The following is a 14,040-nucleotide window of genomic DNA, read 5'->3' on the forward strand; positions in this document are numbered from 1 at the left end:
CATCCATGGAAAAGAGCCTGCCAATAACCCCTTCTTTGCAGACCCTTCGGTGTGTGTTCCAGCGCCTGCTCAGCGTCGTTCTGATGGTGGAGAGCACTGGGGGCTCCCGGCGTGAGGCCCTTCCCATCACATCAGCCGTGACCAGCGCCAGGAACCAGGCTGTGAAATTCATCAGGTGACATCCCAAGCCCTGAGCATGGCTGCTCCTTCCTTCTGGCATGCCTTTGCTTTGCTGTTGAGGTGATAAAGGGATGAGACAAACTGGCACTGGCTTTGAAGTTTTTTGTGCAAATGAGGCTTAATTAAAATGTCTGGAATGGGAATTTACCGAGCTTGCTGGCAGAGGGGGAGGAAGGTGCTGTGGAAAGGACCCATTTTCTGTATTTTGCTTTGTGTCAGTTTTTCAAGTCTTGTGTTTGACTACAGAGAGTTGTGGAGGAAATGAAAGATTAACATGGAGCTTGTTCCTCCACAGTTCTTGCTCTCTCCTGCTTAATGATGTGTTTTGCCTGTGTTTATTCCCCCTGTTGGGGATGCTTGTTGTTGGAAGTGTAGTTTGTACAGAGATCCCCAGACAACATATAAAAGTAGATTGAGAACAAAGAAGCTTTTCATGTTACTCTTCTACTTGTTAGGAAAGTATGGAAAGAAATTCTTTTGTGCCTGCAAAGCCAGGTTAATGTGGAAAGTGAGGATGGTTCTCTGAGCACAGCCTGCTGCACTCATGATGCCAGAATCATGGCCACTTTTCCTGACTTTTCAAATGCATTCCAAAAGGAATGTCCTTGACTTTTCCTCTGTTATAAACCAGCTTTGTTAAATCTGTTTCTCTCTCTCTCTCTCTCCCCTGTGCAGTTCTCTGGTCGATGAGCTGAAAGAAGCTGTTTATCCTGTTCTGCGAATCTTGCTCCAACATATCTGTACCAAGGTATGCCAAGCTCTGCTACTTCTGGGGCTGGAGAACTTGTGTGGATACATTGGAACATCATTAATAGCTTAGGAAATCTGTTTTTACAATCTTTTCTAAGGAATGAAAACGTGTGATGGTGAAGTAGTGACTGAGGAAGCTGTGATGATTTTCACTGTTGTTGACTATGAACATATCAGCTCATTAAATTAAAAAAACACTTCTCTTAAGCCCTGAAATGCTTTTCTGGCATTGAGAGCAGAACAGTGGAGTATCACAGGGTGCTCTGGCCTTGTCTTTCAGGTGCCAGACAAGGCTGATTATCGCACCTATGCTGCCCAGGCCCTGGTGACCCTGCTGGACAAACTCCCCTGTGCAGAGTTTGCTGAATTCATCGCTTGGCTTTATAAATACTCACTCACCAAAGTAAGTGCATCTCCTTGATGCTTTGGAGATGAAGGGTTCAATCTCAGCACTGAATAGCTCTGTCACTGCTGGTACCCAGAGGCAAGAAAACTCCGTGTTCGCTTCCATTAACAGAGCACCTCGTGTGCTTTTTCTTCCTGCAGGTTTCCTACAGAGTGTTTGCTCTTGATGTAGCCTTGGCTTTGTTGGAGCTGCCAGAGAGGAGCCCAGGCAGCTCCTTGTCCCAGGATCATCAGAGTTTGCTAAAGCACAAGTTTTTAGTGCAGGTCATGGTGTTTGGCCGGTGCTCAGACAAAGCCCCCGTGGTCCGGAGCAAAGCTCTCAGCAGCTTCGCCTGTTGTCTGGAGATGAAAGCTGCTGCTGCCTTGGAGAGCATTCAGGAGTTACTACAGAGCTGTGAGTATTGTGGGCACATGAGGTAATGAAAATCATTCTTGAACTTTCAAGGGGATAATTGCTGGGAGGTAGGAGTTGTCAGGAACTTAAAAACTGGCACTCGGAGTCCTTACTCCTTACTGTGTCATAATGAGCAGTAATTCATCAGCCTTGTTCCTTATGAAGCCTTTTATTTGGAAGGGATTTATTCTCATGTATCAGTTCTAAAGAGATTCCTCTGTGAGGTCCCTTTGAAGGATGTTTACAGACAGCCAAAATTGCTCATTGGAAAAAAAAAAGAAAGCAGTTCATTCTTGCCTGACAGCTGATTAAATCTTGAGTTGCCTTTTGCTTCTGCTAAGTTGTTCTGTTCGTGACTGGCATTCCGAGCTCCCTCAGGTGTGGTGAAGGCCAGATGGCAGGATTCAGAGCCTGCACACAGCATCCCATGGTTGGATTGCTCACCCGAAAAGAATCTGGAATGGCAGGATAGCCAGAATTAAAATATTTTGTTTGATTTCCTTTTTTATTTCTCTTTTTTGGCAGCCTCTGTCCACACAGTGTTGGAAGCAAACACAAACACTGCCAGTGTGACAGCCAGTACAGAAGGTATAGAGTCATTCTTTTCCAGTAAGTCTTAGGCTTTTCTTGGCATGCCATTTTCTAAAAATACACGTATCTGTTAAACCTAGGGCATGCATGAGGCTCTCTGTTTAACCCTGAACCATCTTCTTGCCAGGTGAATATATGCCTTTATTACTCCTCAGTTTTTATCTTTTCTTTCAGCTGTGTCCAACCAACCACTGAGGACCTTACCAACTTTCAGAACTATCGAGCTGACACACAGCAATGACACTGCTGGGTCTGATGGTATGTCAGAATTAAAGCAGCCTTTCCAGATAAGCATTCAAAGCCTTAATTGAAATCAGACTTTCTGAAGTGTATTCATTGTCCATTTCTCAAAGGAAGTGTAGAAAGCTGTTACAAAACACTTAGGGGTGATGAAGGGGGTGGAATTGCCAGCCATAAAGAAATACTATTTCCACTCAAGTCTGAAAAATACATTTAGTCCTGAAATGCAGATGTCTGTTGGTTCTAATGTGGTGGTACCACTTGTTGAAAAGCAGGTAATTTATTCTTCCCAAAAGGTAATTTATGTGGAATATAACACTTGTAGCTCCATGAATTTCAGGGTAATTAAATCTCTTGCTCCAGTGCACAAAGAACTGATCTATTTTGCTGTGTAAAGCACAGCACCTTTCTGTTCTGTAGGCAAGGATCTGTTTCTCTGCAGCATCAGGTTGAAAGCTGAAAGCAGAGTGTCACACAAAATGTCCTGATGCAGCATGGCAAGCTGCCTCTAATGTGTTGATAGCATGAAATCACCATGCAAGTTGGCTTTTGTGGCCGGGATGTTCTTCCTTTAAACCTCTCCCTTTCTTTTCCTCTTGTGTGGAAAAGCTTTTCTTCCTAACCTTTTGGCCCCTGCCAGCATCTGCGCTCTCAGTTCTTGCTGTTCACCTCCCTTGAACTGCTGACAGTTCAATTCTCTGCTTGCCTCACATCCTGCAGTGCTGCCTTTGTTCCTCGCTGCTCCTCACATGGGATCTCCCTCCCTATCTCCAGGAGCCAGGCTCCAATCTCCCCCCATTGAAAGCTCCCTTTTTCAAACTCTCTGCTGATAAATTTCCTTAATCTGCTCCCTCAGATAGAAAAGTCCTCCAGGCCACTCAAGGTATTGTGAATTCCCTGTTTAGTTGCAGGCTCCTCGTGCCAGAGGATGCCTGGGATTGTCTCTGATACCCAGCTGAGCATGCACTTGGCACTTGGCAAAACAAATTAAGAAAAGCTGGAATGAAAAAAGACTGTCTGGAGCTCCAGAGGATTCTGGAATCCAGGGCTCTCCGAGGCAGTCAAGGTGCATTAGCAAAGCTGTCTGGCCCATGCCTGTGCTTGGCTTGTGCCTGTGCTAATTTTGCTCTCCTCTGAAGACTAAACAGCTCATTTCTTTTAGAAAATAAATAAATCTCAGCCAAGGATAGTCAGAACATGCTCAAGGGCAGAGATAAGAAGGGTGGGGTAACGTGCAGGGTGAGGTGTGCACTGCAGAATTCCATCTGCCCACCAGCAGCAAACGTTCCCTTCCCTTGAGATTTCATTAGAACTTGGGATCTTTGGTTGTTTTGTTGTTTGGTTTTCCCCCCCCCTCTTTTCTACATCAGAAAAATCAATGTCAAAGTGTGGTTATTTGGTCACCTTCACAAGACTGGACTATTTTAGTAGCAAAATCTTGCAGTGGGGAGGTTCTGTGCTCTTCCTGTGCAGCTGCTCTTGGGAGGAGGATGGAAACTGCACTTAGCTGCCCATTAAGAAAGCCCAGATCTAAGTCCCTTTGCTTCCTTTTGGTAAAAATGTATTTTTAAGCTAGTTTTGCTTAGTTCCCTGTGACTAATCCTATTTTTAATGGCAACAGGATGGATGTCCATGTGAATCTCTAAGTAACAGATCTCCAAATTTGGCATATCTTTGGGAAATCTGACAAACAGCAATAAATAAAAACCTTAAAAGCCATGATAAAATGCTTGAAGTCCTTATGGCCAGTTAATAGCCTAGTGATTCAAAATGTGAGGAATAATTGATCTGTGTATTCAGTCGTGTGTCATTTAATAACTTCTCGCCTTGATGATGCATTTTTTCCCCGCCAACATGCAGAAATAAGTATGAATATGGCTGTGCAGAGTGAAATTGGAGCCCTGACATGACATGCAGGGAAGAGAGATGTGCTCTGGTTTCCTTGCAGACTCTGGGGTGGTTCTTTGCAGCTGCCATTCTGCAGCCTCTAGGAATTAACAAATGGAGTAATTTTCCCTCTGTAGCACACAGCAGTTCATACATTAATGCTTGCTGCTGTGTGCAGCTCTGAGGCAAAACTCCCAGGAGGTTGTGGGTGTTCTGAGCTCTGCAGAGCCTCCCCTAGCTCTGTGCTGGCTCCTTTTGTCTGAGCTCTGCCCAGGTAGCTCTTCCCACAGGTACCAGGGTTACCTGAGCCACCGACTGTGCCTGACTCATCTGCTGAGCTCTCAGTCTCTGAAGGTAGCCTGACATCTTTTGTGTAGACAAATGAAGAGGTCAGAAATTACAGATTCACGTTTTTTTTAATTTTCCTTTTGCTGTGTGTCTGAAGTAATTTGTTCCATCATTTTCTTTTGTGATACATTAAGATGAGTTTTCAAATGAAAGAAGTAGGGGAATTGTTTGGGTTTTTTTTTTTTTCCTTCTGGCTTATGCCTCATTCTGGATTGCTCTGGGTGATTTTAATTGCTCAGTCCTTCTCAAAGTTTTGGGAAACCATTTGAGTTTGTTTTTGCACTGAGTTTGTGCTGCTTTAGGGTGGGCAGGCCCTGGCACAGGGTGCCCAGTGCAGCTGTGGCTGCCCCTGGATCCCTGGAAGTGTCCAAGGCCAGGCTGGATGGGGCTTGGAGCACCCTGGGACAGTGGAAGGTGTCCCTGCCATGGCAGGAGTGGAACAAGATGAGCTTTAAGGTCCCTTCCACCCAAACCATGCTGGGGTTGTGTGGTTCCAGCCGGTGCTGTGGTTGATTCCTTCTTCGTGGGGGTAATTCCTTTTTATCCTCATTTTGGACAGCAAAAGAAGTCATGGCCATGCTGAGAGTGAGAGCTGGAGATGAGAAAACCAACGTGAGGAAATCTGCCCTGCAGGTAGGGTGGGGTTTGCATCCTTCCCTGCTCTCAGTGATTACCCAAAATTGTTAAATAATTAATTAGGCCACAGCTTTGCTGCAAACTCTGTCACTTTGCCCACTTGTAGCTTCCTGCTCTCCCTGCAGAGTGCCTTAAAGGCATTTAGGATCTTGTTTACTAGCTCCTGATAAGTAAATAATGCAGGCATAATGATGGAAATTTCTCTAGTACCCTTGCTGGCATTCTGTTATTCCGTCATTTGCAAGGAGAGGCTCTTGTCAAATGTCAATAGGCATTTCAATTAAGAGACTTCCTCATAAACTGAAGCATATTAGCTGCTTAGTTTGTTTTGACCTTGTTAGCAAAGGGATTAGGTTATATCCAGCCTCTTTTTGAGCTCTGTGTTGCTTTCCTTGCTACTCATTTCTTTAATGAAGTCATTACCTTTTAAAGAGAGATGCTTCAATGGAAATTTCCTTGTATTAAAAAAGAGGTGTCTGCTGCTGACTGCCTTCCTCTGTTAGTCCTCTTCACCCCAGCTCTTCCCCCTCATTCACACACTGATTTGAGCTTCCCAGTTAGGGCTTTGCAATTCATATTTTAATGCTTTCTGATTAAGAATAAAAATAAATCCCTCTTCCTTATTACGAAGTAAAAACAGTGGCTCATACAAGAGGCACGTTGCTTTCAAGGGGAAATTGTGTCACTCTCCCTCTCCAGCTGCTGTTCCAGAGCAGCAGTGTCTGGAATGATGTTTTCTGATTCATTTTCCATCTCTGGTTGTGCCCAGCACTCATGAATCGTTAATGTGCTGCTTCACTCTGGGTGTGATGAATCCCTGGCTGCCGTTGGCAGGGGGTAAATTGTATTTTTGCTTTGCCACCCGGTGCCCCTGGCGTGCCCAGCCCAGCTGAACCTAAATGATGGGTCAACCATTAGTGAAGTCCAAAATGGGAAGGGATTTGGGGACAAAGAAGGAAGTTCATGGCAACTGCATTCTAGTGAAACAGGAACTTCTAAGCCTAAATAGGACAGCGGGGGTCTAGATAGGATCAGTTGGGTTTGGACTCCCAATTACCCTCCTTGCAATTGTTCCAAATATCAAGGCAAGTGCAATGAGATGCCTGTCACGTTCAGTAATTCTGTCTGGTTAAAGTGTTCCTACTGTAATTAAAAGATTTTGAAGGCTGCAAAGTGGAGGGGAGGGACAAGGGTTTTTTTGACCACCTGTTTTTAAGCTGCCCCTGAGGAAATTCCACAAGTGGAGCACACGTGGTTTGTGATTATCAGTGAAAATGGCAACACCAGAATGGAACAGAGAACCCCTCTGCTCCAAATCCAACCAAACACCTTGCAGATGCCTTCGTGGGAGCTTTGAAATGCCCCTGAGTGCTGCTGTTTGCCTGGCAGGTGCTTGTGAGCCTCCTGAAGCAGGGCATGGTGCCCTGCACGGCCGAGGAGCTGGGCGTGCTGCGCGAGCGCTGCCGGGACCCCGCCGTGTCCGTGCGGAAGCAGGCGCTGCACTCCATCACCGAGCTGCTCCTGGTGAGGCTGCCCAGGGCTCAGCCTGGGCAGGACGGGCGTGGTTAAATGGGTGTTTGTGCTGTGTCTTGGTTTGGAAAGACTGGTGCCTGCTGAGGAAGGCAGGAGTAAAGAGAGAGAGGGGGTAGGGGGGAAAAAGGAAGGAGCCCTTTGGAGACAAAGATCGAATTCTCATAAAGGTGTGATCAATGCTCATTTATTACAAATCTAAGGGTACATTTATATCATAATACAGTGTTCACACAACATGGGGATGCACCTGATTGGCCACAAAGCACTGTACGTAAAACAAAGAGCATTTCTTAACATATCTTGGTCATGTAGCTCAGCTTGGCATCATCATAAGAACATCTTGCTTCTCATCTTCTTCTCACATCCTCAGACCATCCTTTTCCCTTGGGTAGAGCTGGCAAACTTTCTCATATTGTTTGCCCAAGGGCAGTATTCTTTCTGCAGCAGGCACATACACAGAGGGTCTGCAAGCATGCCTTTTGCAGGGTTGTGCAAGCAGGCCACAATATCTGCCCAAAACACTCTCTACACAGGAGCCTCCCCTGGAATGGAGACTGTGAACCTCCCCCCGCCTCTGAATGGCTATAAAGTTCAATTTAAGGGGTAGACAACTGCCACACAGATGGCAAATGGAATACAAATTGCTTGGCAATCTGGGACAGTTAAAGACTGTCAGTAGCTGCACCTTGGGCAGTCAGAGCCTCCCAGAGGTTACACCCAAGCTGGACGATGGTCACAAGTTTTTCACACAATTGTAAGTTGTGGGATTCACATTCTCTGAACCTGAGAGAAGCAGTGAAAAGAATGATCAAAACAATTCTTATCTCATTTGCTGTGCTGTGCCAAAGTGGAATGCAATATGGAGATTGTTTTACCCAGAGTGATGGGGTTTTGTTTCCTTGGCCTGTCAGGGCCAGGTGTGTGTGTGAGTTGGGACTGAGGGCTGACACTCACGAGATTCTGGGCAGTTTAGTTGAGTGATTTGTGCAGATTTCAGTTTAGTATAGTTTAATATAATATAGAGTAATATAGTGTAATAAAGTAATTAATTAGCCTTCTGATATCAATGGAGTCCTCCCCGTCATTTCTCCCTGCCATGGGGGTCACCCTTAATTCCAGTGATAAGTTTGGTCCATTCACACATCAGGGGTTAATTCTCCAATTACACCTTCAGCTAATGAAGTATTTCCCCAGTTTGCTCCTCCCCCAATTCACTCTTGGTTGTACTCTCTGGGGCCTGAGACAGTGAGGTGCCCTCGAGTTAGAGCCCTAGAGGATTGTTTTGTCTGAATAAACAGTAGCTGACACTCTGTATGGAGTTTAGAGTTATACCCTAAAGCAGCTCAGGATTTGAAAAATATAAAAGCTAAAATCCTGAGGCATCAAGGGGAGTGGGAATTCTGCCACACCCAGGAGGAGGGGAAAGCAGCAGGGACCTCACCAATCAGTTATTCACTCCGGGAGCTGCATTTTAGGCTGCTCTAATTCTTTTCATTACCTTTTGACTCGGAAGTCATGACTCACTCTGATACCTACTTGTGATTTATGCAGAGTGCTTCCAACTGTTGGAAACACTGATTTTTCTGGCTGTTGATTTATGTGTCATGAAGAAAATGTTTATGTTGCTGGCCTTCTCAAGTTAAAAAAATCCCTGAATCACTTTCAGATGTAATGTGTGGATGATAGCAATGCTATATTTTTCTTTCCTTTCTATTTATTCACAAGGGGTTTGTAACTCAGGCTTGGAGCATAGGGTTTATATTAAGCAAAGCTTTTTTTTTAGTGCTAAATCATCTGCTGTACAGCCTTATTGCAAACCTGTTATAATTCTTTATAGAGTCTCAAAACAAAGTGTTGCAGTACTTTAGCAGAAACACCAGGTATTTATCATAGAGATGATTAAAGACCTTGTGATGCTGAGTTTCCCTGTCCCACCTGCTGCCACACTGCTGGGCTTGATTTAAATTCAAGTTTCAAAGTTTGTAGCTGAACCTGGAGGCCTTTGCTGGTCTTACCTGTGCATTTGGGATCCCCTAATGATTTAAAAATGTGTTTCTCTCAGTCTCAGCAGAGCAATGTCCTGGTGCAGAAGGCCTGGTTGGACGGAGTGGTGCCTGTGGTGATGGATGCAGAAAGCTCTGTCCAAGAAAAGGCCTTGGATTGCCTTGATCAGCTCTTGCTGCAGCACATAAAACCTTACAATAAATTCAGGAGTGATGATGGGAGGCAGGAGCTGGCGTGGGATCTGCTCTCCCTGCTGTCTTCAGAAAGCCAGGAGCTCAGGTAAGTGCATTTTTCCCTCCCCTGCCTATGTTAACATTCAGAGATAAACCTCAAAGGGATTTTTTTTTTTTTCACGTTTAATCCCATTAGAATACACAACTTTTCCTTTACAGAAGGAAATTGCCTATTGAGTGAGGACTAAGATAAGAGTCTGAGTTTGTGTTCTCATTCCCTGTGTGCCCACAGACTGTGAGGTACCACAGCTCACACACACCCTGTTAAGATGCACGTGCTGTCTGCTGTGTGACGACAAGAAACCGAATTTTTCTCAGGGATTTCTTTGAAGCTGCTCAAATTCCCTGCTTGAAAGCCTCAGTATCATTCTGGGGATGGAAACCACCACGCTGAGGTGCTTGTGTTCCCTGCCAGCTCCCAGGACAGGGCTGTTGAGCATGGACAGCTTTGCTTTGTCAGATGTTTTCACCTGCTGCTCCTGTTACCTGTGCTCTCTCCCTGGACTGAAGTGCTCTTTGTCACATCCCATGCTGGATGCACTGATAGCACATGAATATTTAAGTCAAATGGAGGTGTTCCTCTGACAGAAGCGAGAGAGGATATATAAAGCAAGAACATCACCTTGTATTAATTCTTATGTACAATATGTTACTTGTCTTGTGACAAATCGAATTATCCTGCCTGCCGTGGGAAGGAGAGGGAGAAATGGGATGACACACAGCATGACAAGGACACAACATTGATTAAAGACAGCTGTATGTTTATTAGTCAACAGGGCATAATAGCTCAGAAATAGCAGATGAGGCACTGGTGGTGCTGCCGTGCCAGTGTGGGGAGCTGTCACTGTTCTAATTCGGGCCATTTTCTAACAGGGCTTGCACATTCCTGGCACCTTCTTCCTCCTGACCCTGCAGGACCTTGCAGCTTGAGAAATCTCACAGCTCTACCAGTGTGGAGTAGATAATTAGGGTTGTGCAGAAAAACGAGCAGGCTGTGATGCCTGGCATGACTCTGCTGTGCTTTTATCCCAGGGAGCCCTCAAGGCCAGGCTGGATGGGGCTCTGAGCACCCCAGTCTGGTGGAAGGTGCCCTTATCCATGGCAGGGGGTGGAATGAGATGATCTTCAAGGTCCCTTCCAATTTAGGCCATTCTGTTGATGCCTTGTGAAGGCTGAACTGGAGCAAAAATTAGATGGACTTAAAGAATAAAGCAGGGATTGATTCAAAGGATCTCCTCCATGGATGCACCTTGGGCAGCACAAGAGCCCAGCCAGGGCTGCCCCCAAGATGAACCAAAATGGTCCCAAAATGCACGAGCGCTCCCGGGGTCTCTCCCTGGGATCAGCTCTGCTCCATGTGCACATTGCAGTTCAGTGTCCAATTCCAGCTCAGCCCCTGCCCTCCCATCCTGCTTGTTTTTCTCTCTCCAGCCCACAGGGTTTGTGCTCTTGGGGCTGAGATTTGGATCATTTGTCCTTGGTGCCCAGCTGGAGCAGGAATTGTTTTGTGTCCCTGCTCTGTGCATCCTCTGATATGAACCCAGACCCACACACTGAAGAAGTAAAGAATCAGAAAAATAGAAAAGCTCAAAACTGAGGCATCATTATGATTCTGGGTATTAAATAACAACTGCTGGAAAGTTTTGGTTAGAAATTGCTGAAATTATAATTTCCTGATGTGTCATGGGACCGGTTGGACCTTCTGTCTTTACTGCCCAGATCACAACATCCGTGTAGGGGATGTAAAATATAGTAAAAATATATACTAAAATGTAGTGAAAATATGTGGAAATGTGGAAATTTTCAGTGTGAACTGTGGCAATGCCAGGCAATAGCAGCTTTGTTGTGTTGGATTTTTCCTGGATTTTACTGACTGTTTTCTTTATTCCTCCCTAAACTTTCCTTTCCTCCCTGCAGCCGTTACCTGAGCAAAGCCTTCCTTATGTGGTCCAAGCAGAAGAAGTTCACCTCCACTTTCATCAATAATGTCATGTCTCACGTGGAGACAGAGCATTCCAGGGCAGCTTGGATGCTGCTTGCCAAGGTGGCTGGCTCTTCCCCCAAGCTGGATTATTCCAAGATCATCGATTCCTGGGACAGTGTCAGCAGGTCAGTGTGTGCTTTGAGCTCCATTCTGCCAGGGAGCCTTCAGTGCCCTTCCACTGATTGCCTTGTAACTGCTTAAATCCCAGTTTTTCCTTCGAACTATCACTTCTGCAGCTGGAAATCCAGCAAAGGCTTTGAGATTCACAGTAACCAACTCTTTCCTCAAGCCCTCTGAGTTGCATTGGCTTTGACAGGTCTGCCTTAATAATGCATGTCCCAGGTGAGAGGATTGCTCAGCTGTGGTTTGGTGGAGTGGCTCAGGGCTCACTGTTGGTTTTTCAGGCAGCAGAACACGAGCAGTGGCACCGTGGGACATGTCCTGTGTGTCATTGGGCACGTGGCAAAGCACCTCCCCAAGAGCAGCTGTGAGGGGCTGAAGGGTGAGTGGTCCTGGCCACCTGCAGAGGTTTTGTGCCTCCACAAACACTTGAAAAGCTTAGAAAACGCTGGTTTCATATGTGATCTTGTCCCCAGAGAACATCCAGAGCTGGCTGAAGGAGTCTCAGTGTCCCCTGGAGGTGATCAGCCCAGCTGTGGAGACCCTGCAGAAGCTCTGCCAGGCCTCTGCAGCTGCACCAGAGGAGACACAGGTGGGACTTAAAAATACACCTTTTAAAATAGCCTGTTCCCCACTCAGGGGGTGTCTGCTGCTGTCTGCAGGCTGTGGGATGATGAGTTCTAAAAAAGGGGCTCTGATTCCAGCAGCTCGAGCCTGCTCTGCTCAGCTCTGCCTCTTTGCAGAGAGCATCCTGGGGCTAAGCCTGGGCTTGTAAGAATTCTTCTGCCTTCAAATGTATTCCCCCACACACCTCTGAAATACCTTGTGTTTGCCTTTTGTCCAAGTTTACAGAATTCCTAAAGGAAATTTCCTAAAGGAAACCAGTTGCTGTGCTTGGTCCAGTTTGAAGCCACAGATTTATGCTGTAGTCTCTGTATTCTCCATCAGAGCTGCTGGAAACGCACATTTTTCCAAGAACTTCTTCCTGGAGACCAAACAGGGAGTTCTCAACTTGCTCATAACTTTTTTCTGCCTCCATTTGTTTTATGCCATGGCTCTGTTTTGCTCCCATAGTGGGAAGTTAGGCCATATTTTGTTGGTAAAATAAAAATCTCAGCCTGGACACAATTGCAGAGAAGCCAAAATTTATGCAGGTCTCTGTCCCTGATGATTTCTCTTCGTGTCTGTTTTATATTTCTCTTTCAGTATACATGGCAGCTCTTTTATAATGAGCATCCCAATCAAGTTTAGTAAATAATGGGCAGAACTCAGCCCTCTGTGCCTCAGAAGCCAGGATGGGGTGATGGTTTCTGGGTTTTTAAATTGACAATCAGAAAATCCTCCCCTGTAGGTACAGCCATCACAGAGTGTTGGCTTAAAATTAAATGCAGATGTCCCTATAGTTGGTCACTTCATCAAATCTAACAGTTACCATTTATATATGTATTTGGTTATTAAAATTACCACTTTTAGATGGTGGAAAACCAGAAATGATGCTTTATATTCACCACAGTGTAGTAGATAATCTGCTTTTCTTGTGTTTCCCCTCCACTCTTAGGAATTCACATCATGTTTTCTTGGTTAATGGAGCTGCTTTTTTCAAGCAACATCTAAAAATTCCCACAGACACCTCCAATGTGTTGGGTGCACATGAAACAGTCGCCTAAATCCTTTTTGTTTAAGTCTGTGTGATTTCTATAATGAAGTAAACTTGGGCCTGTGGATCATTAAAAGCCAAATTTTCCAAGGTGTTTTGAACTTGCACACATGCTTTGATGTGCAGGGAGAATTTTAAAGCTCTAAGGCACTGTCAGATGGATTTTAATGGGATCCAGATTATTAAAAGCACATAAAGACTTTGATATTAGGGATTCATGTGTGGACAGATACTACAGCTACCTTTTGTTTAATTAATAAAGTGTTGAATTAATTTTGTTTAATTACGGAACAGGAGCTGCTCAACCAGGTGTGTGGAGATTTGGTATCCACCTGTGAGAGCTACATCTCCAACATAGTCCTCAAAGAGGAAGGAGCAGGGCAGCTGCAGGAAGATCTCTTGGTAAGTTTGGGGATTGTTATTTTAAATAATCCCTTTCAAGGATTATTTAAAGGGTGGAGGTGTGCCTGGAGCTGGTGTTCCTCGAAATCCATGCCAAGAACTGGGATCATAGGAATGTGCAGGGCCTGTGTGTGTGATGAAATCTTGTATTTGGGGGCCTGGGAGCCCACAGCAGTTTTACACACCAGCAGTTGCTTTAAGGACATGGCACCCCATGTATTTTTGATATATGACGTGGTTTTTTTCCTTGCTTTTCCACTCAAACTTCTGAGATGATCTGTTTGGGAGAGATGCATGGAATGCTTTGAGGAGTATTTCAGTCCCATTAGATGTGGGGGGGTGGTGTTGGAGCATATTAAACACACCCACCCAGGATTTCTGTTCCAAAGCTTCCCCTTCTGTTCTCCAGCCACTGCCTTGAAGGAACTGAGCGAATTCTGAGTTGTTTTTTGGAGAAGAACCGACTCCTGCTGGCTTAATTTGCAGCTCAGCCTCTGCCTTTTGACTGCATTGCTGCTTTCTCTCCGCAGGTGAGACACCTCTTCCTGCTGGGTGAGGCTGCCCAGCTGTGCCCAGCCAAGGTGGACAAACACATCTTCCTTTTGGTTCAGTCCATCCTGGCCTCTTCTGGCAGCAAGGACCAAGGTGAGCCACTCTCCCTCTGCCTTTAGCTTTG

The 14,040-nt window shown here is 45.5% G+C and overlaps 1 protein-coding gene across 3 annotated transcripts in view; it reads left to right on the forward strand.

The window, feature by feature from the left end:
- The window catches only part of NCAPD3 (non-SMC condensin II complex subunit D3), a 33,437-nt gene that overhangs the window by 5,272 nt on the left and 14,125 nt on the right, over window positions 1-14,040 (forward strand). For 2 of the 3 annotated variants that reach the window (XM_041413868.1, XM_041413867.1), the window contains 14 exons: window positions 42-175; window positions 856-928; window positions 1,211-1,333; window positions 1,477-1,729; window positions 2,255-2,338; window positions 2,495-2,578; window positions 5,355-5,428; window positions 6,821-6,955; window positions 9,027-9,247; window positions 11,119-11,310; window positions 11,590-11,687; window positions 11,782-11,897; window positions 13,257-13,364; window positions 13,895-14,009. In XM_041413868.1, the coding sequence (XP_041269802.1) occupies window positions 42-175; window positions 856-928; window positions 1,211-1,333; window positions 1,477-1,729; window positions 2,255-2,338; window positions 2,495-2,578; window positions 5,355-5,428; window positions 6,821-6,955; window positions 9,027-9,247; window positions 11,119-11,310; window positions 11,590-11,687; window positions 11,782-11,897; window positions 13,257-13,364; window positions 13,895-14,009 (1,810 nt within the window). The remainder of the gene's footprint in view (window positions 1-41; window positions 176-855; window positions 929-1,210; window positions 1,334-1,476; window positions 1,730-2,254; window positions 2,339-2,494; window positions 2,579-5,354; window positions 5,429-6,820; window positions 6,956-9,026; window positions 9,248-11,118; window positions 11,311-11,589; window positions 11,688-11,781; window positions 11,898-13,256; window positions 13,365-13,894; window positions 14,010-14,040) is intronic. The other variant, XM_041413869.1, reaches the window with a different exon arrangement.

The sequence above is a fragment of the Onychostruthus taczanowskii genome, unplaced genomic scaffold, assembly GCF_017590055.1.
Source record: "Onychostruthus taczanowskii isolate IOZ18803 unplaced genomic scaffold, ASM1759005v1 scaffold43, whole genome shotgun sequence".
Lineage (NCBI taxonomy): Eukaryota > Metazoa > Chordata > Aves > Passeriformes > Passeridae > Onychostruthus > Onychostruthus taczanowskii.